This window comes from Symphalangus syndactylus, chromosome X (genome assembly GCF_028878055.3).
Source record: "Symphalangus syndactylus isolate Jambi chromosome X, NHGRI_mSymSyn1-v2.1_pri, whole genome shotgun sequence".
Taxonomy (NCBI): Eukaryota; Metazoa; Chordata; class Mammalia; order Primates; family Hylobatidae; genus Symphalangus; species Symphalangus syndactylus.
This window is the reverse complement of record NC_072447.2, coordinates 91526434-91543852: the sequence shown is the minus strand read 5'-3', so window position 1 is coordinate 91543852 and position 17419 is coordinate 91526434. Positions and strand designations below refer to the sequence as shown.

General features: G+C 35.3%; 1 protein-coding gene across 9 annotated transcripts in view; it reads left to right on the top strand.

The window, feature by feature from the left end:
• CHM (CHM Rab escort protein) overlaps positions 1 to 17419 on the top strand; it is a 195353-nt gene that overhangs the window by 73028 nt on the left and 104906 nt on the right. For 6 of the 9 annotated variants that reach the window (XM_055266944.2, XM_063634329.1, XM_063634328.1 and 3 more), the window contains 2 exons: positions 11013 to 11400; positions 16743 to 16859. In XM_055266944.2, the coding sequence (XP_055122919.1) occupies positions 11013 to 11400; positions 16743 to 16859 (505 nt within the window). Of the gene's footprint in view, positions 1 to 7796; positions 8826 to 9450; positions 10581 to 11012; positions 11401 to 16742; positions 16860 to 17419 lie in introns of those variants that run through there. The other 3 variants (XM_063634331.1, XM_055266945.2, XM_063634330.1) reach the window with 3 other exon arrangements.

Here is a 17419-nt window from a genome sequence, read left to right as displayed (position 1 = left end):
TCCGCCTCCCAGGTTCACGCCATTCTCCTGCCTCAGCCTCCCAAGTAGCTGGGACTGCAGGCGCCTGCCACCACATCCGGCTAATTTTTTGTATTTTTAGTAGAGACGGGGTTTCACCGTGTTAGGCAGGATGGTCTCGGTCTCCTGACCTCGTGATCCACCTGCCTTGGCCTCACAAAGTGCTGGGATTACAGGCGTGAGCCACTGCGCCCGGCTCTAACATGCTACTATTTTAAGTGCTACTTGGTAGAATAATAAAGGAGAAGACAGCATCGGCAAACTGAAAGCAGACTTTGGGCCATTTAGTGTATGGGTAAGTGGCTTTTCATATCAGAAGATCCCTCAAGGCCGTCACTGTATTATAGTACAGTATAACAGTTGATGATCACAGTTGTATCCCAGTGTCTTCAGGCAAAAGTTAAATAATGTTCTTTATCTGCCACTTGAAAAAGTAGAGGATTTGAAGTACGTTTTAGAAAGATGAGTATTAAAAACGATTAGAATAAAAATTGTACCCTTCTAAGAGACGAGGTTTTGTTATCTAGAAAATTCTCTTATTTCCTCCTAAGTAAGAGTATCGCTATATAGTAGATCTTTAACATTCTTAAAGGATACATTGCAAAATCTTCATGGATACCCTTTTGTAAATAATGAAAAATATGTCACAGGTTTCTGGCTTTTTGTCATTGCTTTTTGAAACATATGTCTTAGTGATGCTAATGTTATGGAGTTTGTGTGTATTTAGTTCCATACAATTTTATCCCATTTGTGGGTTCATGTATTCACTATCACAGTCAAGTTACAGAGCAGAACAGTTCTATTACCACAAGGACCCCTACTATTATTTTTCTGTAAGTACATCTGATCTACTTCTTACTCACCCCTACCATTCATAACTCCTGACAATCACTAATCTGTTTTCCAGCTCTATAATCTTGTCATTTTAAGAATATTATGTAAATGGAACCGTATAGTATGTAATGTTTTGGCATGGGCTTTTTTTTACGCAGCATAATTCCCTGGAGATTCATCCAGGTCATTGTGTACATTAGTAGTTTGTTCATTTTTCATCACTGAATAGTATTCCACAGTAATGGGTTTACCACAGTTTGTTTAATCATTCACCCGTTGGAAAACATCTGTTTCTAGTTTTTGCTGTTATAAATAAAGCTGTTATGCAATTTCGTGCATTGGTTTTAATGTGACTTTCTCTGGGATAAATACCCAAGTGTATAATTGCTGGGTCATATGGTAATTGCATATTTAGTTTTAAAAGAAACTGCAGAGCTATTTCAGAGGAGCTGAAATACTATTTTACATTCCCACCAGAAATGTTTAAGTAATCCAGTTTCTCCACATGCCTTAATTTGGTGTTGTCACTTTCTTATTTTAGCTATTTTGATGGCTCATTTTGAATATTTTTTCATGTTCTCTTATTTGCCATCCATATACCATTTTTGGTGAAGTGTCTGTTCATGTCTTTTGCTTGTTTTTAAAATTGGAGTAGTTTTTTACTGTTGAGTTTTCAGAGTTAAAAAAAATCCATTCTAAATATGTGTCCTTTGTCAGATATGTGGTTGGAGAATATTTTCCCCAAGTCTCTAGCTTGTCTTTTCATCCTCTTTAAATAGGATATTTTGCAGAGCAAATATTTTTAATCTTGATGAGGTCTAATTTATCAGTTATTATTATTTTGATTATTTTGGTGTGAAGTCTAAGAACTTTTTGCCTACCTATAGGTATAGATTTTCTCTTTTTTTTTGTTAATTATAGTTTTATGTTGTACATTTAGGTCCGTGTTCTTTTTTGTTTTTCCATCTAAGCATATCCAGTTGCTTCAACACCATTTATTGAAAAGGCTATTCTTCCTCCATTGAATTACTTTTATACCTTTGTCAAAAATCAGTTGATTGTACTTGGATGGGTCTATTTTGAAGTTCTTTATTCTGTTCGATCTATATGTTTTTTCCTCCACCAGTACCACATTATCTTTATTACTGAAGCTATGTGATAGGCTTTACTATCAGGTAAATTCCCCCCAATTTATTTTTCTTTGTCAAGATTGTTTTAGATATTCTAGAGTTTGTGCCTTTCCATATAAATGTTTAAATAAGCTTGTCTGTATCTAAAGAAAAATCTTGCTGAGATTTTGATAACAATTGCTTTAATACTATAGATTAGTTTGGGAGGATTGACCTCTTTATTATTTTGAGTCTTCCAATCTATGAACATGGTATGTCTCTCTACTTATGAAGCTCATCTTTGATTTTCTTCAATAGAATTTTGTAATTTTCAGCATACTGATCCTGTACATGTTTTATTAATTGCATACCTAAGTATTTAATTTTCTTTGGAACAATTATAAATGGTATTGTCTTTTTAATTTTGGTTTTCACATATTCATTGCTACTATCTAGCAATGCACTTGCCTTTTATGTTTTGATTTTGGATATTTCTTGAAATCTTGCTGAATTTACTTCCCAGTTCTAGAAGCTTTTTTGTAGATTGCTTGGGATTTTCTACCTAGATAATTTTGTGTTCAGTAAAGAGGAAAAGTTTTATGCCTTTCTTTTCATGGGCTGCTTTTTTGTTTGTTGGTTTTGTTTTGTTTTTAAGAACCTGTTTTCTGTTGTGAGTCATGTGTTTTCCCTCCACAGCCATATGGCACAGGTTAATTGTGTTTTCTACTTATCCTTAGGCTCACTTAATAAGCCCTACTTTGTTCTTTTTTCCCCAGAAAGGAAGTTCTCATCACTTCCTGAGGACATTTTAATTATACACTAATGCTGGGCAATCATTTGATGTCTCTCATTTGCTGAATATATTGTTCTTGCACATGGTGTCTCAGCATATGCAATTCAAATCCATAATCTGGCCAAATGACAAATTACCAAAAGTACTACCCTTAAATGATCGTTCATGCCAAGAGTTTACTGTATTTGCTTGTATCAAGCAAGTAAATAGATATAAGTCAAACTTGAATCATTGGTGCACTATATATGTGGGATATTGTTTTAAATGTTTTTGTAAATTTCTAAAACATCATGTAAAAATGACTTTATAATGATATGAAGGCTAAAATATTATGACCTGTCTTGTCACTTTAGACCAGATGACTTAGCTTATTTATAGAGTTGGTGTATATTAGGGTAGAATCTGTGGTTTGATTTTTCTTTCTTTCTTTCTTTCTTTCTTTCTTTCTTTCTTTCTTTCTTTCTTTCTTTCTTTTTTTGTTGAGACAGAGTCTCACTCTGTCACTACGCTGGAGTGCAGTGGCGCGATCTTGGCTCATTGCAACCTCTGCCTCCTGGGTTCAAGCGATTCTCCTGCCTCAGCCTCCCAAGTAGCTGGGACTACAGGCACGTGCCACCATGCCCAGCTAATTTTTCTATTTTTAGTAGAGACGGAGTTTCACCATGTTGGCCAAGATGGTTTCGATCTCTTGATCTCATGATCTGCCCGCCTTGGCCTCCCAAAGTGCTGGGATTACAGGCATGAGCCACCGCGTCCAGCCTATGGTTTGATTTTCATATATACCACTTGATTATTTAACATTAAGGAAGAGTAAAATGTATATTTCTTGGTCATAAACAATGTTATAGCCATACTGATAGCCTTCTAATATTTTATCTTTGATTGCAAGGAGGATTGGGCGAGAATTCAAATGGATTAGTGCAAACCCATTACCACTGCCTGGAAAATACCTCAAAGTATTTGGGCAATATAATTCTAATATATGTATTCTAATATAAATATATAGGGTGTATTCATATATTATGTATTGTAATATAAATATATAGGATAGTTATTTTTTGATTACCATGACTTATTTAAAAAAATTCTGAAGTATTATTCAACTTAAAGGTTTTCATGATCATTTCAACATTAAATTTAATACGCTGGATATTGCAAAACAGGCTAAATACTGAAATGTAAATTGTAGTAATTATTCTATCATTCAAGCATCATAGACTGTAAAGAACTATCCAGATTGTTTTATCAGAGCTTTGTTTTCCTGATTCTTCCTTACAATAAGTGGGCTACTTAATACTTTGGACCTAAAATATTTTTGCTATACAAAGATTGTTTTTCATTGAAGTGATTTTTTGTGATTACACAATCGAGTTACGGAAGGGAAATGAAAAAGGACTAGCGTTTATTGGATATTATCTTTGTAGCAACTGCTGTAACCTGTTGCTTTACATATTAATTTCATTTATTCATTTATAGGTACATCTTACTGACAAACAGAAGCTCAAGGAATGCTAGAGATAGCAGAGCCAAATTTGAACTTGTGTTTTTCTAACTCAAAAACCTGTACTATTTCCATTGTATCATGTTGTATTTCAGTCATCAGGTTAACACATGTATGCACATCAAGGGAACCAACCGTTCCACCACGTGAATAAAGTATTTCCTTTGTGAAGACTAGCACCTAAGAAAGTGCTTCTTTAATTTACTGGAATACTATATAGTATTGTAATGTAGTTATATCTATAATGAAAAATTAAAGTGCCTAACTCCCAGTGTTAGGAAGCTATGGGAAGAATCCAGTATTCTTTAGTTGTTGAGACCAGTTTATATGCCATGGGATTTTTTAAATTGATACATAATAATTGTATATATTCATGGGATACGATATGTTTTGATACATACAAACATTGTGGAATGATCAAATGATCAAATCAGGCTAATTAGCATATCCATCACCTTAAACCTTTATTATTTTTTGTGAGAACATTCAGAATCATCTCTTCTAGCTATTTGAAATATACAATGCATTACTGTTAGCTATACTCACCTTACTGTGTGATAGAGTACCAGAATGTATTCCTCCTACCTAACTGTAACATTATACCCATTGACCAACCTCTCCTCATCTTCCCCTCCCTCCTGTTCTCCCCAGTCTCTGGTAACCACTATCAAGTTTTTTAGATTTCACATATGAGTGAGATCATTCAGTATTTTTCTTTCTGTTCTCAGCTTATTTCACTTAATGTAATGTTCTCCAGGCTCATCCATGTTGCCACAAATGACACAATTTAATTTTTTTATGGCTGTGTAGTATTCTATTGTGTATATATGCCACATTTTTGTTATTCATTTGTTGATGGGCATTTAAGTTGATTCCATATTTTGGCAATTGTGAATAGTGCTCCAATAAACATGGGAGTGCAGATGTCTCTTCAACCTACTGATTTCATTTCCTTTGGCTGTATACCCAGTAGTGAGGATGAAGATTGCTGGATCATATGATAGATTTATTTTTAATTTTTTGAGGAACTTCTATACAGTTTTCCATAATGGCTGCACTGATTTGCATTCCTACCAACAGTGTATGAGAGTTCTTCTTTCTTACCATGTAATAGTTTCATAGTTTATGTGGGGAAATAAAAGTAGCTATTGTTTCTAGTTTTAGATCTTGAACAGACTATAAAAAGGTGCAATATATTAATTCACACTTAAGTCACACAAACTCAAGTTATTCTTAGGTAAAATATTGTTACTTGTTAATTGCATAAAGTCATCTAGTTTCTTTAGTGAGAAGAGATTTTATCTTTCTAAAATATTAACAATAACTTTATACATTTTCTGCATTTTACTGAACATTGTTTCCCTTTTTCTGGTATAATATTAAAGCAGGATGAAAACTTATTTGTTACCTTCAAATGAACCAACTAATGTATTCATACCAAAAATAAAGATTTTTTTGTAATAGGAATCTAAAATTCTACTGATTTATTTTGAATTCGTAAATTTCCACTTAAAAATTATACAAGCAACAGGAGCTTCTTGAACACTAATACTTCTAATTTGGATGAAAGAAATACAAATAAAATGTAAAATCACCTGTAATTTTTACACTTTAGAGGAAATTACTCATCACTGTCTATAGTTAAGTGTGTTTTAGGCCAGAATTGAAACACTGCCCAACTAAATGTGGTTTAAACAAGTCCATAGGTAAGTGGGTGGGTGGGTAGGTAGAGGATTTGTAATTGTGCTGCTTCAGCCCATCAGAGCCCTGGGGCAGCACTCCACACTTCTCTTAGCCTTCCATTTGGAGTTACAAGATGTTTGCCAGGATTTCAAAGAGGTTCTCACATAACAAAAAAACCTCTAAACATGAGGAAAAGGGGGAAGAGGTTTTCTTAACATGTTTATGCTTTTTTATTTTACTGGAAAGTCTTCAACAAGGGCCCCCAGCAGGCTCATCATTATCTTATTGGCTAAAACTGGATAATGTACTCACTTCTAAATCAATCACCAGCAAAGGGAGGTAAAATTATCATAATTGGTTTTGATCTGTCATGATCCATCCCCAAGGACTGAGCAGCTTCTCTCTAATATTGGAACAAAATTGGAGCTCTTGAAGCAAGGAGAAAAAGGGTAGTTTTGTTCTTGGGTAAACATGACAAGAGGTTGATATTTCACCTGTATTCTATAGTATGTGTTAACGTTTTAGGTTGGTAACAAACTGGGAAATATATATCTACCAATGTATCATATTGCAGCAATTCAAAATTGATTTCACTTTTTATATTGCTATTTTGTAGAACAACAATTTCTGAATAGTCTGATTTTTGTAATTCTTATGAATAGCCATTAAACATTTATTTTCGGAGTAAACAGCTGGGTAGCAGTATAATATATACTGTGAAAATCAGAACTAAATGGCCTTAGAACAAAGTATAAACATCAAAGTAAAAGAATACAATGTCTGCAGCAAGTTGTATTGGGTAAGAAAAGGTGCAAATGGCTGAAAAATAAATGGTGAACACCTGTGCTGCATAAATTAAACACCTGTTTCTCAGTTTTTCATTTGATTCCTCTAAAAGGCTGTTACAAGGTATTCATAAGACACATTTACTTTGAGGCGTTTCTTTGTTATTACTATTAATTGGGAAGCAGTACTAGATGATACCAGAATTTATACCTCCAAACTCTCAGAGTAATATATGAATTTTGGCAATTAGTGAAAAATGCACTTACAAAAAGCAGTGTTAAGCAGTTTTTATTAAGAAAAATTGCTCACGCTTGTAATCCCAGCACTTTGGGAGGCCGAGGCGGGCGGATCACGAGGTCAGGAGATCGAGACCACTGTGAAACCCCGTCTCTACTAAAAATACAAAAAATTAGCTGGGTGTGGTGGTGGGCGCCTGTAGTCCCAGCTACTCGGAGAGGCTGAGGCAGGAGAATGGCGTGAACCCGGGAGGCAGAGCTTGCAGTGAGCCGAGATTGAGCCACTGCACTCCAGCCTGGGTGAAAAAGCGAGACTCCGTCTCAAAAAAAAAAAAAAAAAAAAAATTATCTCAAAAATATTGTTATATTATAAATGACCTTTGGAATTAAAGCTAGCAATGTAAATGACACTAAATTAATTTGTGAAATCAATTTTGATAGTGAACATTTTTATAAGAACTAATGATGCAGATTGTTTTCCTTTATCAACAGTCTGCAGCTTAAGATGGTTCGACTTAATGATTTTTCAACTTTGTAATGGTTTTATTGGGGTATTCAATGCATTTTGTCTAACTATATTGGGTTTATCAGGACGTAACCCCGTCATAAGTCAAGGAGCGCCTGTGTATGTTAAAATCATTGTAATATCTTAGAACTCCAAGGTTCATTTGAAGGCTTATAATGCAGCTACGTTGTTTTGTAATTGGTAAATGTGTTTTTATAGTTTTATAGTTTTATAGTAATTTAAAACTTAAATTAATAGAATTGAACTATTACTGGATTCTGAGGTTTTCTCTGAAAGGTTGAATATCTTTTTAAGGAAATGTCTTTTACCATAGTGTAAAGTTTTAAATTTGGGGGAAGATAACCCTTTTAGATGAACAGAATTTTGCTTTCTGAGGATGTAAGTGGAGTTTTAAGGGCTTTTGGGTGTCTTTATATTTTCTCATTAGGTATTAACTTCAACCTTGGCAGAACTCCAAAAATACTGTGGTTGCTTTTAATGGAAAGTGAGGACAGTGTCGTGTTTTTATTGCTCGTGTTTTCCGTCGTTCTAGGAATCTCACCGAATTACAATGTTGAGAACAGTAAAACGATAGTTTATTGATGCAGAAAAAATTTCTGAAGAATAATTTCTTCTCTTCGCTTATACCTTTAATTAAGTATTTTGACTTATATCTTCCAGGTTGTCCAGTGCTGGTTAATGTATTTCATTCACTCTATAAGGCCCCCATCACAGAATGTAATAGAGAACCACTGACTAGATTATTTGCTATGCTCAGTTTTCACAGTGTCATCATCATAGTCTGTAATAAGAGAAGTTGCCATATTCTGTCTTATCTGTAAAGTGTAATTAATTATCCTTTCATTTCTTAAAATTAAAGGCATGGAACTTTTGCTTTAAGAGTTAGGCATGGAACTTTTACTGAAAAAAAAAAAAAAAATTAGGCATGGAACTTTTGCTGAAAATTGTCCCCTTAGATCCCTCATGGAACACACTTTAGTTTTGTTGGTTTTCAAAATAATAAAAGTGAATACGGAGTGTGAACAATTCTGTAGAAAATATATAAATCACCTTTCATATTATCACTCTTCATTCTTAATGCTGTTAATAGCGATGCTATCGTATGCCTATATGGCCAATGAGCTTTCGTCATGTGAATGCGGAAAACCTAGGTATACAGGTTTTGAGTTGACTGTTGAGCTGTGGACAGTTTAACAATATCTTATTTTTGATTAGTTTTTTTTTTTTTTTAGACGGAGTTTTGCTCTTGTTGCCCAGGCTGGAGTGCAATGGGACGATCTTGGCTCACTGCTACCTCTGCCTCCCGGGTTCAAGCGATTCTCTGGACTCAGCCTCCCAGGTAGCTGAGATTACAGGTGCCCACCACCACGCCCAGCTAATTTTTGTATTTTAGTAGAGACCGGGTTTCACCATGTTGGTCAGGCTGGTCTTGAACTCTTGACCTCAAGTGATCCACCCACCTCAGCCTACCACAGTGCTGGGATTACAGGTGTGAGCCATCGTGCTCAGCCTGATTAGTATCTTATATTTGATTAACCTTTTAGAGTTTATAAACTACTTTTCATGTATCTTAGCTTTCTTATCTCACAACAGTTTCACAAAAGGTAAGGCAGATGGACTGATCCCCATTTTATATGTGGTGAATCAGAGAGATTAAATGACTTGCCAAGTATTTCCTAAGTGATGAATCTAGGATAGAACGTGGGTGTTTTCCTCACTTTGGTTTCCTAGATCTCAAAATATTCATGTAACATTAATGATATCAATTTGTTTTTCATTAGATTTTATTAGAATTACTCTAACAGTAAATATGGCATTTTATTTCTTGACATTTGAGTGTTATTCTTTCATTGTCCCTCTTTTTTTTTTGTGGTGTTCATTGTGTTATTTTTAATAAGGCACTTATTTTTTTTCACTTAACTCAGACTTTCTAATTCACAATACAGTGTTTTTTTCTTGGCCTTATTTTTTGTGTTTTTTTGCAACAAGTTTGTTTCACATTTGAAACAAAAATAGCCTTTGCACATATAAACCATTATTAATCAAGCATTTATCGGATACCACATCTATAGAGCAGTGTGGTAGGTGTTGTGAGGGGCACAGAAGGAGCGGTGCTAAGATATTCCCTCAAGGAATTACAGTATGATTCGGAAGATAAAGGATATACTGGAAAACCAAAGGACTATTAAAAAGGAATGGATAAATACATGCAAGGTAAACTGCATATGTGTATTATGGGAGCATGGTATAATAGAGTGATGAGTGTAATTGGACTAAGGAAGACTAATTGGAAGTTAAATTTAAACTTTTTCTTAAAGTAGTTTGTTAAAGTATGTGATTATGTTTGAGAATGGAAGAATTGTGATATTATGCAGAGTGGGAAGAAAAGGACAGAAGAAACAAATTATATGAACCAAACTGTCATGATTTGACAATTAGAATTGATAAATTCGGAGTTAGAGATGCCATGTTGGAAAGTAGGTGGAGATGAAACCAGAAGATTAGTAAATAAGGAAGGTGGTTTGGTTTAGAGACAGGAAGAGGAAGATGTTTTTGTGGGGTATTTGATATAAGGAAGGGCTGCTGTTAGTTCTTGATCAGTCAACTAGCAGATTTTTACTTGCCAAGACCAATCACATACAAGGCATTGTGCCAGGTATTGAGCAGTGTGGCAACTCAGTGAAAATAGTGGGTTCTGTGGAGGATAAAATATCATACAGAAATTCATAAAGCAGGCAGACTGAATGGGAGCCTGTTCTATAAATCAAGACAATGGTGGACTGAGAATGTTAAGTCCAATAATAAATTTGGAAATGGGGCTTCGACTAGAGTAATAGACATCAGTACTAAAATAGGCAGGAAATTATACAGAAAGGTCCTATTAGATACCACATTGTGATAGGCCAACTTAATCTCTTCAAGGCAGATTTTTTTTCCCTTTATTGAAGGTCTTCTGTCATATCACCAAGTCAGGAATTCCTCAATAATAATCATCTTTGATAACTACCACTGTTGAGTATTTACTGTGTCCCAGGCACTGTGTCAGGCTCTTTGTATGCAGTACTTACTTTAATCTTCAAAACAACCTTGTGAGGTAGGTGGTATTATCTCTGTGTCATAGATGGGTAATTTAGGTGGTCTCAGAGAGGTTACATAACTAGTCTAAGTTCAGAGAGCTTACTAGTCATATGGTCAGGGATTGAACCAAGATCTGTTATTCTGAAGACTGTGTTCTTTATCACTGTGGTAATTTGCTTCCAGTACAATTCCCCTGTCTGCCTTAAATTCTCAAAAATGTGCATGTGACATGAAATCTTTATATTTTTCAAATCTTAATTTTGTTTCATATTTTACTGAAACATTAACAGATGAATGTTTAATATCTGAGTCACATAAGCAAAACGTACACTGAACTTGATAAAAGGGGTAAGGGAATAAAAGTTGCTGTGAAAAGTTAAAGCAATATAAAAATGTAGCAGAGTAGAATTATCAAAAGCCTGGTGTTTATTATTATATTTTTCATTAGTCAGGATTTGCATGAAGATGTCGAAGAAGCTGGTGCACTGCAGAAAAATCATGCTCTTGTGACATCTGCAAACTCCACAGAAGCTGCAGATTCTGCCTTCCTGCCTACGGAGGATGAGTCATTAAGCACTATGAGCTGTGAAATGCTCACAGAACAAACTCCAAGCCGTGGTCCAGAGAATGCGCTAGAAGTAAATGGTGCTGAAGTGACAGGGGAAAAAGAAAACCATTGTGATGATAAAACTTGTGTGCCATCAACTTCAGCAGAAGACATGAGTGAAAATGTGCCTATAGCAGAAGATACCACAGAGCAACCAAAGAAAAACAGAATTACTTACTCGCAAATTATTAAAGAAGGCAGGAGATTTAATATCGATTTAGTATCAAAGGTAAGTACTAATTTTACCCATCTTTGCATTGAAAACAGTATCTGGGCCCAGAAACCCGGTTTTTGTACTTCTCTGAGATGCAGAACATTTGTTTTGTAAAGAGATAGTAGCCAGGTGTTTGTAATTCATTTAAAATATTCCTTAAGTACAAATTAAAAATACATTTAAAGTACTCACATTAAAATGCTTTAATTATGTTTTTAATCTATACCTGAAGAATACTTTTGTACTTGAGCACATACTACAACCTAATATTCTCTGGACACTATGAATTCTATCAAAAGAAAAATTCCAATGAACCTGTTTAGAAATCCATGTTATTTACAGTCAATTTCCATCAATTCTTTTAGCCTTTATGTATAGTAACTATTTTCACAACTGTATGATGATGAATACGCAGAATAAACCAATGCATTTTTAAAAATCATGTGTTCACATGGACACAGGGAGGGGAACATCACACACCAGGGCCTGTCGGGGTTGGGGGTTAGGAAAGGGATAGCATTAGGAGAAACACCTAGGTAGATGACGGGTATGTAGATGACGGGTTGATGGGTGCAGCAAAATACCGTGGCGTGTGTATACCTGTGTAACAAATCTGCACTTTCTGCACATGTATCCCAGAACTTAAAGTATAATTTAAAAAAAAAGTCTCAAAAAAATCATGTGTTCAGGTTTGAAAACTTCAGAGGAAAATTTAATAGTGATGGAGGCAGGAAGGCTGGGAAGAAAGCTATTTTCTTCAGTTATGTTCCTGAACATAACTAACTTGAACGTTAGTTCACTGTAACTTCACAGGAGGTCCCTCCATCTTAGAAGGGTACAATATTGCTTTTGGTTTATAGGAAGCAAGACTATTTTTAGTGCAAAAGAATAGAAAATCAGTAAGATAAAGGATTATGGCCTTAAAGGGTTACAATACAGGACAGGGTAAAAGTAGAGAAAAACAGAGACTAAATCCTGTAAGTTGAGAGCTAACAGTAAGTAATTGAAAAGAAGTAGGAGAGGATAGTGAATAGCACCAGACTTGCCACAGAACTAGCACAGAACTAGGCTTTTCAATTTAATGTACTTTCTTCAAGTTCCAAGTGAGAGGGGACAGAGAGGGACCAAAACATTTCCCTTGACAAGTTGTTTCTGCAAATCCCATATCCTCATACTCTTGCTCCCTTTGAACTTGATGTCTGAAAATATAAATATCTTTTTACTACCCATTTTTCTTTCTGTCTGTCGTGTAGCACCCTGTGTCTGATTTTGCATAGTTGGCTATTGCACTGGTTCTACTTCATACTTCTGTGCTATCTCTCCCACCTTCTCCATCTACTTTGACCCTGTCATGATTTGAAATCTAGCATTTTTTCCACATTACCTTGGCTGTTCATCTGTGGATGGAAATTTAATCCTAGCTCACTAATAACCTTCCTGGTCCCATGAGCAGTACTCTATGAAATAGGTTAAACAAAACATAAAAACTGAACAAGTCAAATAACAAATGGGCTTTGTGTGACAGTTCCATTTTGAAGTAGTTACTTGGAATTTGGAATGTTTTACCTAAATAAATGATGATGTAAATGTGGTTAAGAATCAAGACCATTTCATAAAAGTCTGTAACTTTTATGTTAGCTGAAATTTAGTATATATCTTGCAAAGGGAAATGATAGAAGACGGTGCTGTTTCAGTTGTAGGAATTGGAGTTTCATGGGTTCATACATTCTACAAAATAACTAATAATCATTTAATGTACTCATTTTCAAAACCAGAAGTATCTTAATCACATATAACCATAGCAATACGGGAGATTAATTGTCCGTTTTAAAAATGTAAGTCATTTAATACATATTCAGTGCATACTAGATGGAAAGCAATATATTCCATGTTATTGGGGCAATTGGTCACTCCTTAGACATTTCATCTGTTCTAATAATTGCAGTTAATAACCATCTAAGTTTAGGGTGATTGCCAAATGTCTATCTTAAAGCCCCACCTCTTTTTTTTTTATTATTATTATACTTTAAGTTTTAGGGTACATGTGCACAATGTGCAGGATTGTTACATATGTATCCATGTGCCATGTTGGTGTTCTGCACCCATTAACTCGTCATTTAGCATTAGGTATATCTCCTAATGCTGTCCCTCCCCCCTCCCCTCACCCCACAACAGTCCCCGGAGTGTGATGTTCCCCTTCCTGTGTCCATGTGTTCTCATTGTTCAGTTCCCACCTATGAGTGAGAACATGCGTTGTTTGCTTTTTTGTCCTTGGGATAGTTTACTGAGAATGATGGTTTCCAGTTTCATCCATGTCCCTACAAAGGACATGAACTCATCATTTTTTATGGCTGCATAGTATTCCATGGTGTATATGTGCCACATTTTCTTAATCCAGTCTATCGTTGTTGGACATTTGGGTTGGTTCCAAGTCTTTGCTTTTGTGAATAGTGCCACAATAAACATACGTGTGCATGTGTCTTTATAGCAGCATGATTTATGATTGCCATTCTAACTGGTGTGAGATGGTATCTCATTGTGGTTTTGATTTGCATTTCTCTGATGGCCAGTGATGATGAGCATTTTTTCATGTGTTTTTTGGCTGCATAAATGTCTTCTTTTGAGAAGTGTCTGTTCATGTCCTTCACCCACTTTTTGATGTGGTTGTGTTTTTCTTGTAAATTGGTTTGAATTCACTGTAGATTCTGGATATTAGCCCTTTGTCAGGTGAGTAGGTTGCGAAAATTTTCTCCCATTTTGTAGGTTGCCTGTTCACTCTGATGTTAGTTTCTTTTGCTGTGCAGAAGCTCTTGAGTTTAATGAGATCCCATTTGTCAATTTTGGCTTTTGTTGCCATTGCTTTTGGTGTTTTAGACATGAAGTCCTTGCCCATGCCTATTTTTTTTTTGGAGATGGAGTCTTGCTCTGTTGCCAGGCTGGAGTGCAGTGGCACCATCTTGGCTCACTGCAACCTCCGCCTCCTGGGTTCAAGTGATTCTCCTGCCTCAGCCGCCCGAGTAGCTAGGACTACAGGCGCGTGCCACTACGCCTGGCTAATTTTTGCATTTTTAGTAGAGATGGGGTTTCACCGTGTTGGCCAGGATGGTCTCGATCTCTTGACCCCGTGACCTGCCTGCCTCGGCCTTCCAAAGTACTGGGATTACAGGCGTGAGCCACCGTGCTCGTCCAAAGACCTACCTCTTTATTCTAAAGTCCAACTCAGTATCTCCAAACTACTTGACATTTCTATATGAGTTCGACCTCAAAGACATCATGATATAATTAACAAATACTGTGGGGCTTTACAGTTGACAATACACATTCATGTATACAGCCTTTTAAAAAGTAATAGCTCAAGGGTAGGTTAGTTAAATAAAATACGTATAGTGTCATACTGCTCAGACTAATAGAGAAGATCGAAGGTGAAATTCTTAAAATGAAAGCTCATTTCTAAGTAAGTCCATACTCTTAATAATTATGGAACCAACATGCTAAGTGAAGGAAAAATTATTAATTATTAAATCTAATTTCCATTATTGTAATCAAATTGCACTGCTCTTTAGCCCCTCATCACTGTGGTAGATCACTTAGAGGGTAGTAAAAAAGAGGCTTATGCTGAACGTGGTGGCTCATGCCTGTAATCCCAGCACTTTGGGAGGCTAAAGTGGGCGGATCGCCTAAGGTCAGGGGTTCGAGACCAGCCTGACCAACATGGTGAAACCCTGTATTCTACTAAAAATACAAAAAATTAGCTGGGCGTGGTGGTGCATGCCTGTAATCCCAGCTACTCGGGAGGCTGAGGCAGGAGAATCGCTTGAACCTAGGAGACGGAGGTTGCAGTGAGCTAGGATTGAGCCACTGGGCTCCAGCCTGGGCAGCAGAGTGAGACTCTGTCTCAACAGAAAAAAGAAAAAGAGGCTTAGATTCTAATATGGTACACATTTATTATTTGTGAGCTTCAGAAACAAAAATCTAGTATAATTTTAATTGAAATTTGTTTTTGTTCTTCTGTGATATCTTAAATGCATTATTTTTCAAGCTGGCATTAAACCTTAAGCTTTATTGGATCTTATTAAATAAAAATGCATTTTCATGTTTTATATCTTAATGTTTGTGAAATTATTATGGCTATTCAGGGATCCTTGAATCTCAAATGTGTATCTTTCTAAACAAATGATTTTTGAAGTAACTATTTTTTGTCATTATTATAGAGTTAAGAATTGGCAATATATTCTTTAAAACATGATCTCTTTCAGTAATGTAGTGTGTTAGGAAGTGAGTAATGAAGTAACATGCCATATTTAATCAGGATGATCAGATTAGTTTCAAAAAAGTGATGTCAATTTTGTTTTGCAGGATGCTGAACTATTAGTTTATAAAATTTTACTTGAATGGTATTGATTTACTGATAGTCTTTACTGACTTATTAGTTGCTCAGACTAATGGTTTAGATTGATTTCTGAGATTCCTTTTTCTTTGTATAGTAAAGCTAATTTTCCCATTTATTTATTATAGATGTAACATATTCATTTTTAATACTTATTGAGTTACAGGCATTAAGAGTATCTTAATATAGGAAATAGTCAAATCTGTTGCATTTAACCATATGGTTAACATACTAGGTAATACTGTTTACATTATTGATTTTACCTCTCTGATATTACTTATGAGATGTTGAAAGATTAAATCAATTTCTCCCATATATGCCAGCAATAACCATCATCTTCACTTTTTGAGAAAGACATATCTCATATAAACCCAGACTTCTAGAATTACAGAGGGACTTATAATTTGACTCTTTCAGTGTAAATGCATCACAAATACTTTTTTCTTTTTTTGATGGGGTAGGGAGGTTCACTGGACTGATTTCTTCTTATAACTACCTGGCTTTATGTAAGACTGTAGATTCTTATCCAAAACCCTCAGGGCCTGGTGTGCTCTGTCATTAAGATAAAAAAAAATTTTAGAAAGTAATGAATTACATATGCTGATATGTTATATGTTAGGTTAAATTATTAGCAGGGTCTGAGGAGGAACTCTAACTAAACACATTATTTCTGCAGTGAAATATATGAATATTTATGTTAATTTGGACAAAGCCAGAGTACCTTCTCAGTATGGATCAGGTTTTGCTGCTAAACATGTTATGTAAGAACTTATGGATTGCAAAGTTTTTGAGTTTTGAATTTCAGCTAATCAATTCTGAATCTGTAATAGATTGTGTTATGTATTATAATATTAATAGGTATGATTCTTTCTACAAATAATCAAAAATATAGCAAAATTATGTATCTTTATTGTTTTCCAATTTTTCTACTATTTCAACTTTTATCCTGTAAAATATTTTCTTTGTACAGCTGCTGTATTCTCGAGGATTACTAATTGATCTTCTAATCAAATCTAATGTTAGTCGATATGCAGAGTTTAAAAATATTACCAGGATTCTTGCATTTCGAGAAGGACGAGTGGAACAGGTACTGTGCTGATCAAGAATTGTAACTGGGCATCAGCTTAAGTTATTATGGTTTGTTTTGGAAAGATAAGCAAATAAGATTGTTATTTTCCTCATAAAGCAGTAAATTCCAGTCCTCCATGGTGATTTACAAATGTAAATGCTTAATTAAAATTTCTAGGGCTAATTTTCTCATGGCTTACTTTGCAGCTTGGTGTTGGTACCAAAAAGCACACAAAAAAACAAAGAGCACACCAGAGTCACTATACCCAAGACTAGTCACACAAATCCTTTTCTCCCATTAATCAAGATTTTGGAGAGGGAAAAGAAAGAAACGGTGATTTTTACTGTCCACTTGATCAGATTCCACACAGAGGAGGAGGCCCGGAGCCTGGTTGGGAAAAAATTCTTACCCTTATGACAGCTGATCAGATCCTGGGTTCTTCACTGCAGCTTCTAGAAGAGCAGAGCTTTGCTATCCTGCTCACAGCACCAAAACTGTAGGGGCCAAGGGAAACACTCCCTCTTAAGCCTCTGAAGTTTCACTGAAAAATCAACTCACAAAAGACAGATTAATTGGAG